The sequence below is a fragment of the Melanostigma gelatinosum genome, assembly GCF_949748355.1.
Source record: "Melanostigma gelatinosum genome assembly, chromosome: 7".
Classification (NCBI taxonomy): domain Eukaryota; kingdom Metazoa; phylum Chordata; class Actinopteri; order Perciformes; family Zoarcidae; genus Melanostigma; species Melanostigma gelatinosum.
Window position 1 is genome coordinate 9,502,305 of NC_136640.1, and position 13,924 is coordinate 9,516,228.

Consider the following 13,924-nt stretch of genomic DNA (forward strand, 5'->3'; position numbering starts at 1 on the left):
ATGATAGTGTACTACCTGACAACCTGCTGACGTGTTTGAAGGATAAATCCACTGGAGCTCCGTACATATTCCCACGTGTAATAGATCTCACTCACCTGTGTGAGGACATGTGACGTCATGGTGAATTAGTGGAGAGTCAACTCAGTGACCATCAAACACCATTCATTTATTCCAACTGTTCTAAAAAACAACAACACAAAAAGCTTGATTATAATGAATTTGCTGACATTATTAACTATATTATGGATTTGCAAAAAACACTACACAGCTATAAATTGCCTATTTCGACCAGATTTTCTGGAGCTGACCGACCTCAATTGTTGACATATCACAAATATCATAAACACACAAATAAACTACAGGAGATTATAAAATCAACACGCTCTTTACCTTAAGTTATTTATAAACCCGTGTGTCGACGTGGCTAGATAGACGTTTGCCTGTCTAAGAGACAACAACGCGTTTCCAAGGAAACGAACAAGGTGGAATATGGGATTTGTAGTGAGGGTTTATATCCTCTTGCTGGATCATATATGTGTAAATAGATAACAATTACAATTCATTTCCCCCACAAACTTCTGTACAATATAAACAGTATTCATGTATTAATTAAAACCATTTGGAGCGTGTTGTGTCATTTTGTGTGCGTGACGATTCTCTCGCTTGCTTTCTATTCCGGCGTACACCGAATTAATTCGTGGGGCGGAGTTAGAAGTCAGCACTAGTTTTAGAACTGGTTTGACCAGCTGCAACCTGACTGACAAAAACACATAAAGAAAAAAGCTAAATATAAAAGGTTTTGTGAATGCTTTGTGCATTTTTAACTTTAGTTTTTCCCACTTACCTTAAAGCAAAGCGAACCCACCACGGCACCAACCGGAATCAATAACGAGTGCGACGTTTAGTTTACTTCCTGCTTTTCAACCAATCAACTCGGGTTATTTTCAGACGCGTCTGTATGTGAATGCGTATTGGCTGGTTCAATCTTTTGCCACCTTTTTTGAATTGTGTCCGGCCCCTCGTGCGACGATTTATTTCGTAGCTGTAGGTTCGTTTAAAAATACGTAGATACCGCATCACTTTTCAGAGGACGATTAAATACTTTACAGACGAAAGGACAAAGTCTCCAAAGGTGAGTCACTGCTGGAGAGCAACATTACGTTACCGTTGATATTCAAGAACACTTGATAAGTTACAGGCAACGTTAGCGTTACTGTAAGTGTAACCAACGAATGTGTTAAGGTAACACTAACTTCAGCTTATTGCTATATTTGCTAACACTAAGTTAGCATTCGGCAAATTAACTAATGTTGGCGGCTTTGCTTAGACTTTGTTTCTTGGCTTCCAGGTTGAAATCCCTTTTTGAGTTAAAGGTTCAGCCAGCATGACTATTAACTTGGGTGTCAAGGCTCTTCTCGGCTGGGTAAGTTCATTTAACGTTCATGTTATTGTGCAAATATATTGGATCAAGCAAAGCTTGAAGTTACATCAATTAGATACGATTAGATGGATGCAGTTGTCTTTAACCAGCTTATTTAAATTATCTTTTTGCAGGTCAACACCCTTAAACTGTCCGACCGAGAAGTAGCTGTCGAGGATTTAAAAGATGGGGCAGTCCTTCTGAAAGTTGTTTGTATGCTGTAAGTAGAAGCAATGTGTTGAAATGCTTGGCCTGTGTAAACGGGGCACGGTCAATGACTGTTGAACTTCATTTGAAACAAAGCTTCTCCTGTTACGAGTGTTCTTGCAAGTATATAGATGCTTATTCCTTATTCTAGTTTCACCTTTTGTGTCATCTCAGGAAAAAGGAACCCAACTCCTGTTTCAGTAATTCCGTGGAGGAGCGATTCAAGATCATTGCAGACTTTGTGGAACGTGAGTTTCTCTGTGCAACCTTCTCTTTTTTTTATTGTTTATAAATATCACTGTTGGGTGTGGTCTGAAGTGTGCCCGCTTACACCTGTAAATGTGCCACACAGTGTATAAAACACACCCACCCGGAGAACCACTTTTCTCATTTATGTTAACTTACTAAGTCTCACGGTTAAGACAGATGTTGAATATTGCTTTCCTTTTGAGAATTAACCTTTTGTATGTTTCTTTGTTTATTAGGGGATTGCCGATTTAGTCCAACCAAAGGAGCCTCATTATCTTGGGACGACATCAGAGATGGCATCAACCTTCCAGTAGAAATTTCAAAGGTACAAGACTAAATAAAAACAAGAAAAAGACTTAAGACAAACTAAATGGCCCCTTCTGACCTGTTCTTTGTGATACCACCAGGTGATTTTGTTGCTCGTATATCACGACATAATGAATGACCGCCTGACGCTGAACAGGTTGGACTGCGATATGGAGGTAAGCGTTCCCTGATTTATTATGAATTGTCTGTCCACCACTTGGAGGCATCACATTTCATTCATCACATGTTGTGCTATCAATAATTCTGTGCCAATTATATATTTTATGGATATTTATATATATTGTTTATTCATATATATTGTGTGTGTATTTATTTATTTATTTATTTATTTATTTATTTATTTATTTATTTATTTATTTATTTATTTATTTATTTATTTATTTATTTATTTATTTATTTATTTATTCATTCCCACTCTTATCTGTTAGCGAGAGATAGCCAACCTAACTGGTTCCTTTGTGATGGAGAACGACGGCTGCGTTTACTTGAGCAGAGGACTTGATGGCCATTTGGCGAGGAGACGTAAGTCAAATATTTGTTGAATCTTTAATTTCTTCATGCCATACCATAATAGACATTCGTGTCACACACCTAATGCTGCTGTATAACACTAGCTTTCTGGTTGGGATTTAACATGCAAGCTGTAAAGTTTGTCAAATCGCGTTTCTCCATAAATTTCAGATTTGCCCGTCTCCCGTGAAATATTTGAGCGCTCGGCAACCACCTCGACCTCGAATGTGTCGACGGTCTCCTCATTTACAGATGACGAGTCCCCCATCTTCCACCGCTTACCCAAAATAACATTCATGGATATGGAAACTGTGGCTTCCTCCTCAGTCAGGTACCGGTGTGGATTTGAATGTTTTCTATCCAGTGCTTATTATATACATGACATGTGAAAAGGCAATTTTATGCACACTGTGACCAAAACGTTGGTTCGGGTATTGATCTATAGGACCGCTTTACGAGACATTTTTCAGCTTAATAAGCTGCTTGTCTCCATTGTAAGACCTTCAGCCTGAGAGAATAAGCGGAAGCAGCATTAAAACTTTGTCTGAATATACATGGTATTTGGTAGTCGTTTCATATCTATTTATGTATGTAAATGCATTGGATATTGTTATGATTTGACTAATTATTTTATTCCCACAGCAAGTCTCCCCTGCTGGATATCATGAACACGCCTAAATTTCAGCTGAGGAAGATGCAGCGACAGGTGATCCAGGAGCGGGACTACAGAGATGGGTTGGAGAGGGAGCTGGCCAGCAAGCTGGCACTCATTGCACAGAGAGGTGCCGCATTTAAGTGTTTGGATAACACCATTGTTAGTTAGGTTGATGAGAGAAATAATGTTTATTTTATGGGCAACTGAAAGTGTGCATTATAATGTTGTCTGTCTTTTCATGCATGTTTTTGTTTCTCTTAAAGTCTGTTCTATACGTTTGTTTTCTTCAGAGTCTCATATTAGCCAGTTGCAGTACCGCCTGGATAAAATGAAAGAAGAGCAAGGTGATCAGGAGGCCGTCATCAGGGAACAGCTCAATGTCATTCAGACCAAGAACGACACGTAAGTACCCAAGGGGCTGTAAGTAAGGCCTATTTATTAATACATCACATTAACATTTGTGCATCAAAGATGTGTACAACTTGAGTTTGCGAAATAATATTTACATCTACAGGCCGTGACACGTCCCCTGCTAAACTAATAAACTACGGGTGGTGTGATGCTATTATATAACATTCTTCTCGTAGCAATACGATAATCTATAACGCGTCTCACATTTTGCGCAAGAAATTATTTCATACCATGATCCGTCCAAAACATTCAGAATTAGTTGTGACAGTAACTGAAGAAACTGTGTTTTTTTTGTCTGTCTTAGGTTACAAGTGCGACTAAATGAGATGTTTACTCAAAATAAAGACCTGAAGAGTAACTCCTCACTTATGGAGCGCAAAGTGGACGAGCTGTCAGATGAGAATGGTTTCCTCTCATCCCAGGTAATGACACTCTCATCCCCTCATGAGGGAGAAGACAATCGGTAACGGGTCATGTGCCAATTGTACGTCGTTGAAAGATTCAACCTCGCGAGCCGAGTTCTCCTAAAACGAAGTCATGTGAACATGCTTGCGCATTTGGGGAATATGCAAGTCTCAGTGGGGTCGACGCTAGTAATAACCCTTTCACATGACAGTCGCATGTTGGAATCAAAACGTCCAGTGAACGCGGATCGTAAAGGCGTTCTTTTGATATTTTTGCAGGTGAGAACTGTGCGTTCACAGCTGGCCATATTTGAGGCAGAAGTTGGCAGGCTGACGGCAACTCAAGCATCCGCTCAGGACGAGTGGAGCAGCAAAACGGGCCACCTACACTCTGAACTGAACCAAGCTACCACTCAAAAGGTAGGTACACCATCAAGAGACGCTAGAAACTGCTTTTGAATTGTTAAATCTTGAACTCTGATTCAGGTCTACTAGAACTAAATTAAACAATCGTACGCGTTTTGTCGTGATTGGACATTTTTCTTTATTCTACTTTTCCATTAGTCTGATTAATTGCATTTCTACTTTCTTTTTCTGTTTTATTTTTTTTATTTATTTAAATTATTTTATTTTATTTTTTTAAAAATGTAATATGATCCTCTTTGTTTCTCAGGAGCTGCTGACTGAACAAATTCAGATCCTGCAGGGAAAGATTTCCTGTTTGGAGGATGCAATAACCCGGGCCTCTGAGGAAGAAGTAGGAGAGAACATGGGACCTGTAATGGAGGTAAGGTCCACGATTCTATGTGGAGTTCAGAAAAGCTTGTCAATCAAATACAATCAGTCTTTTTGGATTAGATGGCTACTAATTGTGCTCTGTTTGCTTTATAGAGAGAAATGTTGGACACTGAAATCAATGGTTTGAAGAACGAGCTGGAGAGCACAATTTGCTCCCTGAAAAAGGCGGAGGTGGAAATTGAGGCCAAAACACAGCAGCTGGCGGAGTATCAACAAGAAATTAATCAACAAAAAGAGCTCCTGATGCAACATGAGGCCCAAACCGAGGCAATTATTCAAGCCAAGGATGAAATTATAGACCAATTGAAAAGGGAGATCGCTGAGCAGAGGGCTGTCATTCAGCAAGAGATCCAGGATCTCAAGATTCAACTTGAGCATGTTGAGCAGCAGAAAACTGAGCAGATGACCAGACTACAACAGCACATTGCTGCTTGTGAACAAGAAATTGAAAAACTTAAGGAAATTAAGAAAGAGAAGGAAGGCCTTTTGCTCCAGACCGAAGAAAAGGTGAACAATCTTGAGACAAAGTTATCTGCTGCCAGTTCTCTCTTGGTTGATAAAGACCAAGAAATTAATGGTCTCAGAAAAGAAGTTTCCATTCTTACAGATAAAACCCAAAACAACCAAAATGAAATTCAAACTAAAGAGGAAATGCTTGCCAAATTACTTCTGGAGAAGTCTAATGAGCAAGACATCTTTTGTAATAAAATCCAGACCCTAACCGTCCAGGTGGAAGACCTTAGCTCGTCTCTCAAACAGGCTGAGCAGGAAATTGAACTCAAGCAAGACCTACTGGCTAAGACCCAACAGGAGAATGACCAACAGAGAGAGGTAGTCCAACAACAGATTGTAACCGGCAAAGAGGAGGTTCAGAAGTTAAACGAAGAGATACAGGTCAAAAACAAGCAGCTTGTTGTTCTGAAGAAGGAAAGCTCTCAACAGTCCGAATTGCTGGAGCAAGAGATTGCAGGTCTGAAAGGCCAACTAGAACATCTGAATGACTCTCTCAGACAGACTGACGATCAAGTTCAGGCTCAGAAGGTTCTGCTTACAAAGCAAGAGCAGCAAAGTGCTCATCAGACAGAGGCCCTGCAGCAACAACTGTCTGCTTCTGAAGACAGGGTGAGGAGCATGACGGAGGAGATCCAGACTAGAGAGGAACAGATGAACATGTTGAAAACTCAAAGTTCACAGCAGTCAGAGCGACTACACCAAGAGATACAAGAGTTAAAGGAACAGATTGAGTGTCTTAGGTTGTCACTGAAGAATGCAGAAAACAATTTGCAATCCAAGGACGAGCTGTTTGCTGAACAGCAACTACAGAGCACTCGGGATACGGAGTCACTCCAGGAGCAGATGGCATCATCTCAAGATGAGGTGAAGAAGCTGAATACAGAGATTCATGCTAAGGAGGAGCAGTTAATTCTGCTTCAGACTGAGACCACTACGCACTCTGACATGCTACAGCAAGAGATTGAAAGTCTAAATACACAAATACAATGTGTGACCGCTTCTCTTGAAGTCGCCAAGAACCAGGCTCAAGCCAAAGAAGATTTGATGGCCAAGCAGGAGCAGGAAAGCACGTTGCAGATCGAGACACTCGGGGAGCACAGTGCTGCTCTTGAGGAGGAGGTCAATCGGCTGAGGGAGGAAATCCAAACTAAAGAGGGCGAGGTAGACCAGTTAAAGGTTGAGAGCTGCACGGAGTCAGAAGTGCTCCAGAGTGAGATCCACACTCTCAAAGACCAAGTCCAAGGTTTGAACGAATCCCTGAAGACTACAATAGAGCAGCTTCAGGCTAAAGAAAACCTGCTGACTCGGCAGGAAATGGAGAGTTCTCAGGAAAAAGACAAATTTGAAATCATGATCACAACCTCTGAAGAGGAGATGAGAGGGCTTAAGCAGCAGATCCAGACTAAAGGGGAACAACTGGCCACACTAGAAAGAGAAGGCTCCACGCACTCTGACATGCTACAGCAAGAGATTCAATGTCTAAAAACCCAACTCTGTAATATGGATGAGTCCCTCACAAAGGCTGAGGAGACGGTTCAAGCTCAGCTTGTCATGATCACCAAACAAGAGCAGGAGAGTGGTCATCAGATGGATCTTCTGCAGCAGCACATGTTATCTTCTGAGGAAGAGGTGATGAAGATGAAAGAGGAGATCCAAGCTAAAGAGGAGCAGGTGACACTGCTGAAGACGGACAGCTCAGTGCAGTCAGATTTGCTGCACCAAGAGATAAAAGAGTTAAAGGAACAGATTGAGTGTCTTAGGTTGTCACTGAAGAATGCAGAGAACAATTTGCAATCCAAGGACGAGCTGTTTGCTGAACAGCAACTACAGAGCACTCGGGATACGGAGTCACTCCAGGAGCAGATGGCATCATCTCAAGATGAGGTGAAGAAGCTGAATACAGAGATTCATGCTAAGGAGGAGCAGTTAATTCTGCTTCAGACTGAGACCACTACGCACTCTGACATGCTACGGCAAGAAATCAAATGTCTAAAAACCCAACTCTGTAATATGGGTGAGTCCCTCACAAAGGCTGAGGAGAAGGTTCAAGCTCAGCTTGTCATGCTCTCCAAACAAGAGCAGGAGAGTGGTCATCAGATGGATCTTCTGCAGCAGCACATGTTATCTTCTGAAGAGAGGGTGAGGAGCATGAAGGAGCAGATCCAGACTAGAGGGGAACAACTGGCCACACTAGAAAGAGAAGGCTCCACACACTCTGACATGCTACAGCAAGAGATTGAAAGTCTAAATAAACAAATACAATGTGTGACCGCTTCTCTTGAAGTCGCCAAGAACCAGGCTCAAGCCAAAGACGATTTGACGGCCAAGCAGGAGCAGGAAAGCACGTTGCAGATCGAGACACTCGGGGAGCACAGTGCTGCTCTTGAGGAGGAGGTCAATCGGCTGAGGGAGGAAATCCAAACTAAAGAGGGCGAGGTAGACCAGTTAAAGGTTGAGAGCTGCACGGAGTCTGAAGTGCTCCAGAGTGAGATCCACACTCTCAAAGACCAAGTCCAAGGTTTGAACGAATCCCTGAAGACTACAATAGAGCAGCTTCAGGCTAAAGAAAACCTGCTGACTCGGCAGGAAATGGAGATTTCTCAGGAAAAAGACAAATTTGAAATCATGATCACAACCTCTGAAGAGGAGATGAGAGGGCTTAAGCAGCAGATCCAGACTAAAGGGGAACAACTGGCCACACTAGAAAGAGAAGGCTCCACACACTCTGACATGCTACAGCAAGAAATCAAATGTCTAAAAACCCAACTCTGTAATATGGGTGAGTCCCTCACAAAGGCTGAGGAGAAGGTTCATGCTCAGCTTGTCATGATCACCAAACAAGAGCAGGAGAGTGGTCATCAGATGGATCTTCTGCAGCAGCACATGTTATCTTCTGAAGAGACGGTGAGGAGCATGAAGGAGCAGATCCAGACTAGAGGGGAACAACTGGCCACACTAGAAAGAGAAGGCTCCACACACTCTGACATGCTACAGCAAGAGATTCAATGTCTAAAATCCCAACTCTGTAATATGGGTGACTCTCTCACCAAACAAGAGCAGGAGAGTGGTCATCAGAAGGAGCTTCTGCAGCAGCAACTGTCATCTTCTGAGGAAGAGGTGATGAAGATGAAAGATGAGATCCAAGCTAAAGAGGAGCAGGTGAGACTGCTGAAGACTGACGGCTCAGTGCAGTTGGAATCGCTACATTCAGAGATTCAAAGTTTAAAGACGCAGGCGGAACTCTTAAAACTGGAAAAAGAGAAACTCTTGAAGGGGAGAGAACAAACTGAGGCGCTAAAGCGAGACCTGCAGGAACAGCTCTCGGCTAAATCGGAGGCTGCCGAACACTACGAGGCACAGGTTGGTCAGATAACATGACACACTTCGGTGTCAGGACTTCTATTTAATACAACTATCCTGTCAAAAATGATTGATTGAGATCCTTTCCGGTCGTTACTTATTGTTTGCACTGCAGTTTCCTGTGCATACTTGGTTGGTCTGTCTGTTCGGTGTCTGATGACTAGTTTGGACTCAGAGATTCATACTGAAATATGTTTATATTATCGCAATACCGCAGATGGAGAAGGCAGTGAGTCATTACACTGGGAAGAAACAGCTTCTCCAGGACAGCCATGGGAAGGTGGTTGAACTCAAGCATTCCTTGGAGGTTAAAGAGCGAGAAGTAAAGGCTGCTACCGTGGAAAACACACAGCTTAAACTGGATTTGGACAAGGCCCAAACGAATGAGAAGGCCCTTTTGAGCAGGGTGGCCAGTTTGGAGGCACAGGTTGGTGTTGTTTTTTGAGGCACGAGTCTCTTTAAGTTACTGTAAAAAACAACAACAATGAAACGTTTATAGTTCAAGGACTTTTGATTGCACTTTTTTTTGCTGCGGCTCTGTCATTTTTATCAGTTTTTTCCTTTTTAGCTGTCTTTTGCTGACCGCAAAGGCTCCGACAGCCTGGACCAGAGCTCTCTGGAAGACTCTTTGAACGCCATAAGGTAATGCACCTCTCGGATACGTAAGCATGACGTCTTTTAGGGCCGTGCTGCTCGTAACAAAGTAAAGAAGAGACGAGAAGAAATCTTACATCGGAGGCATTGTGGGAATATATTGTGATTGCAATCTCGCACAATACTGTTTTTCTTACCGTTGCAGGAAACTGTCAGCGCCTGATGAGTCGAGCACACCGCTTGTTCGCAGTTCAGAGCGCTTGGCAGCCAAACGTCGAGGTCAACAGGCGGAGTCTCTGAAAACCCTGTACTTCACACCTTTAAACACCAGGCAGGTCAACCGGTACGTCACACAGTTTCACATAATCGCCACCTTTTTAGGAGGTTTTATAGTTTACAATGAGTGAGTGGAGGGTGTTGTAGAGTTCCCCTAAATTCATTTTCAGTAAATTGTATACCAACTGCGGACGTGAGTGTCTTTGGATCTCTTATATTTACTCAGCCTGCTCCAGGCTTTAACCATGCACAAACTAATCCTGAGTTACTCAAGTCGCAGACTCATTTGTCTATTTTAAATTTATTTTTAAACATTTCCCTGGAGTCTATACAGACACTTTCCAGATTTTCGTGAAACCAGAATCATTGTCTTTTCTCCACACTCTTTTTATTGAGATCTTTGTTTCCTTTGTCATCGCCTAGGACCGGCACGGCGCACACCATGACAGATGAAGATGGATTTTTCCGGGTTGAATCCAGTTCCAAACGACGCAGGACCACACAGGTTATAAACATCACCATGACCAAGGTGGAGGACACTCACTAGCACACTTACTGCATGTTCACAATAACACACACAGTTGAAGATGCTACATTTGAATAATCACAATGGGTTCTTCCTCACTATTTTTCAAATGCAGCCATTATGATGACGACGACATTGGATTATTTGTGTTTTTTGAGGATTCAGCTGACTCTTAAATTCAACTCTTAATTTGTTATCTTTAACATTGTCGTGGTAGGTTTTAACCATCCTGCTATAACTATTAGAGCTCTGTGTACCTTTCATGCTGTTGGGAGTACTGCTCCCAGAACACTCCAGCAGTGTAAAGATGCAGTCAAATGGCTGAACCCAAACATTTCCACACTCCAGTATTACTGTAGCCTTTGAGTGATTGTTGAACTGTTATCGTAGAAAACCCCAGGCGGCGTTGAAGATGATGAGACTTTCTACAGTCTGTCCTCGGCTCGCTCCCACCCAAACCTCGCCAGGTCCCACTCTGCTCTACCCGTGGCTTTGGAGTCGTTTGACACGCCTGCCAGAATGACCGGCGCTGCCAGCGACCAGCTCATCGGTCTTCCAGGTTACAGACGCAGCACAGTCCATTCACAGCGTAAGGGTGATGTATCTAAAAAAAAAAAAAAAGGGACAAAATTGTGATTCGACTATGGATCGACAACATTTAGGGGGCCGATCTACTAATTAGTTACTAATACATGGTGATTGATCCCAAATGGGTCTTACAGTTGGTGTGTATGTAACTTTTTTTTTTTTCTACATCTTCAGCCGCTAGTACGTTCTGTGCGGGGGTAGAGAACGAGCCGGACGGCGGACCTGATGATTGGAGGAGGATTGCGGAGCTCCAGACCAGGAACAAGGCCTGCCTTCCTCATCTAAAGAGCAGCTACCCCGTGGAGTCTGATGTCAGTGGAGAGGGACACTTGCATACACACTGAACATGATGGGAATACAGTCACACACATACATTATACTTATTTTTTATGAAATCGCTCTTTCTCTGTTCTCCTAGACTTGCCGTGGCAGTACATTCCTTTTCACGGACGAAGAACTCCGTATGGGTGACCCATCGGACACGATCCGTCGGGCGTCCACGATGCCCGGCCAGCTGCAAGACGCTCTAGCCTCCCATCGGGTCTCCTTCATGGCGGGACACTCGGGTGCCGCTGCCAGTACTCTTCCACATTGTCTGACCCTGATGCCGGGCCAGCTGCCATCAAAAACTGCCGGCACAAAGCGTTCTGCATCGACGTTGGCCGTACATCACGCTTCACCTGAGGTCCGTTTGCATTAGAATGCACAGGAATATTTGTTACATCTAGTGTAACCTCATGGTTGAGCTTGACTGAAGCGCAGTAGATAAATGTTTTATGGCGTACATTCTTTTTCTTCAACTTTAATGTTTTCCTTAATTTATAGTTATTGATAGTATAAATACTGTTCATTTAGCATTTAAAATTGACGTGTTTTTTTTTTTATAATGCTCATTGTTGCTGTGTTGGTTGCTTATTTCATTGGTAGTCTGAAAGCTTACTCTTTATGTTAATATAAAGGTAATAAATTACCATGACTCTGAAATGTAACTTCCTGAAACCCTCTTTGTCATTTTCTTGACTTGTCTTTCTCTTTTCTCCATCTGACAGAAAAGGGTGAAGGCCAGCAGCTGCTTCCCACGTCCACTCACTCCCAAAAGCAAGATCAGTGGACCTTCAAGCTCTCAGCTTCGCCCTGCCCTCAGTCCAGTGAGTTCAATACACACATACCCACACAGAGAATAATTTGGTCACTTGAAAACAAAGACGATGACTAACTTATTTTATTCATGTTGTCTTAATTAAACACAATCGTACATATAATGTTTTGCATGTATAAATCTAAGTTCCACCTCTATTGTTCTCTCAGGCTGGTCGGAGGGAGTCTATGATGTTCAGCATTGAAAACACCCCGCAGAAAAGCAACTACCTGACGAAAGGGCTGAGCAAACTGCGCAGCTCCACCCGAAAATCCCCAGGCAGGAGTTCTAAGAAGTCGCCTGCTCACACGTCTGCGTGCAACCTTCCTTCAGGAAGTCTCCGAGCAGGCAGAGGCTCAAAGTTACCCCAGGTGGACTCTAAAGGCCAGAGAGCCACCAGCAGGTCTGCAAAGTCTCCTCTGACGGCTAGTGCGCGCAAGGTAATAACTCACACAGACAAAACCACTCCGAATTTTTACAGGCCACACTTAGATAATCATCATTGTTGTAGAGTGGCAGGGGTGGAGAAATCTGCTTAGATGAAGTGCATATGAGGCAGCAGGTATGCTGTAGAATCTCCATCAGCTCATAATCAAACAGCAGCAGGTCGTGGAGATGCTGTGGTACCAATTTGGTGAATGTTGTCAAACCTGTGCCATTAACATTGCTCTTTTACTTCCTCATTGGTACTTTACAGTAACAGTACTGACCCTTTTTGTCCGCACATATACAAGTGTACCTCATAAACTTGTAATTTTGCATTTATTAATTTGGTACAAATGACTGGAGATGGATTATAGTTGTCTGTCCCTCAGTAGTGATCTCACTCATGAAACAAAACGACATGATGGTGAAAGAAAACTTGCTTTAAATGTGTTCAGTCGTTACATCTCAGTAACTGTTTTCAGAAATGCGCGCCTGTCGCTGAAGAGACTCTTGCTGGAAGTCTTAAAAGGTCATTAAAGTTCTCACGGTGTTTTCATTTGTATAACAACCTACGGGGGTGGTCACACAACACTAACGGCATGTGATTTCCACTTAATGTAACATCGTGTTAACATGTTTCTCTGTGAGCTTTGGTTTAATCTGATTTATTTTTTTATTCCACAGATGATGAGCAGGTTGAAGGTGTGAGGACAAGTTCCCAAATTGGGTTCACAATCGTCTACGGTTCTAATGGATTTTACTTTTTTTCACTCCCTGATGTTGTTTTTTGTTGTCTTAATCTACTTATTTCCTCTGTATTATATTTACATTTTTGCGAATAAAACTATTTAAAATGTCCCATTGTGTGAGCCTTTACCAGTTCTTGGAGTCCATGGATGGTCCAGAGCTTCACCTCATGATTTTATACACACATCTGTCACGGCATCAACATTTTCAGACACCATTGCTTGTAACAAAGATGGATTTTGATATCTGACAGGCTACAAATACAGAATTTGTATGATTTATTCATTCCGTTTTGACTGTGCTGGCGGGCCATAAATAATGCATTTTAAGACTGAAGGCGCGGGCCTTATAAAACCTGACCTCGGGCGGACTTTGGACATGCCTGATCTACATGTTTAGAAGTTGAAAAGTGGAGACACTGATGTTCCGTGTGTTTCCAAGAACATGACAGATTCATCTATAATTCAACAATTACCGGTACAATCCGTGTAAACCTTTGTAGAATAGTGCTGTTTCTTTTTAGCCATGGGTGTACTCTAATCTTAATCCTTTTATAATGCGTCCATGCTTTTATCGCCTGAGTTCCTGACTATTGAGCAACTCTTAGACTTCCGGTATGCGCATTAACACCTTCAGAATAAAAGGAAAATATTTTGTTTTGTAGTTCTAGCATGCATATTTCACCGTCGTACCTTGTAGAGTAGGCCATGCAGTATGATGGAACTTTTAACATTGTGCAATGATTACTTTGGTGTTTAAGTAATTTGATATCTGC

At 42.5% G+C, this 13,924-nt stretch overlaps 2 protein-coding genes across 4 annotated transcripts in view; one reads left to right on the forward strand and one right to left on the reverse strand.

The window, feature by feature from the left end:
- The window catches only part of lrrc51 (leucine rich repeat containing 51), a gene marked incomplete at both ends in the record, with an annotated part of 1,242 nt that extends 1,123 nt beyond the window's left edge, over positions 1-119 (reverse strand). Inside the window, one exon of the mRNA XM_079271572.1 lies at positions 96-119. Coding sequence (XP_079127698.1) covers positions 96-119 — 24 coding nt within the window. The remainder of the gene's footprint in view (positions 1-95) is intronic.
- Positions 120-1,013: 894 nt separating this feature from the next.
- On the forward strand, positions 1,014-13,249 carry LOC306779433 (uncharacterized protein). 3 transcript variants are annotated; one of them, XM_079271351.1, is made up of 25 exons: positions 1,014-1,132; positions 1,349-1,423; positions 1,555-1,640; positions 1,802-1,875; positions 2,113-2,201; positions 2,284-2,358; positions 2,632-2,725; positions 2,885-3,044; positions 3,356-3,495; positions 3,659-3,770; positions 4,084-4,201; positions 4,463-4,603; positions 4,857-4,970; positions 5,075-8,854; positions 9,072-9,281; positions 9,423-9,496; positions 9,654-9,791; positions 10,148-10,253; positions 10,641-10,839; positions 11,013-11,149; positions 11,257-11,523; positions 11,888-11,986; positions 12,147-12,416; positions 12,885-12,931; positions 13,087-13,173. In XM_079271351.1, the coding sequence occupies exons 2-25, from the start codon at positions 1,385-1,387 to the stop codon at positions 13,088-13,090; spliced, it is 6,573 nt and encodes a 2,190-aa protein (XP_079127477.1). In that variant the 5' UTR covers positions 1,014-1,132; positions 1,349-1,384; the 3' UTR covers positions 13,091-13,173. The 3 variants fall into 3 exon arrangements, with proteins under 3 accessions (XP_079127477.1, XP_079127479.1, XP_079127478.1); XM_079271353.1 differs by having other exon boundaries at positions 10,641-10,809; XM_079271352.1 differs by lacking the exon at positions 12,885-12,931 and having other exon boundaries at positions 13,087-13,249.
- Positions 13,250-13,924: the final 675 nt, after the last annotated feature.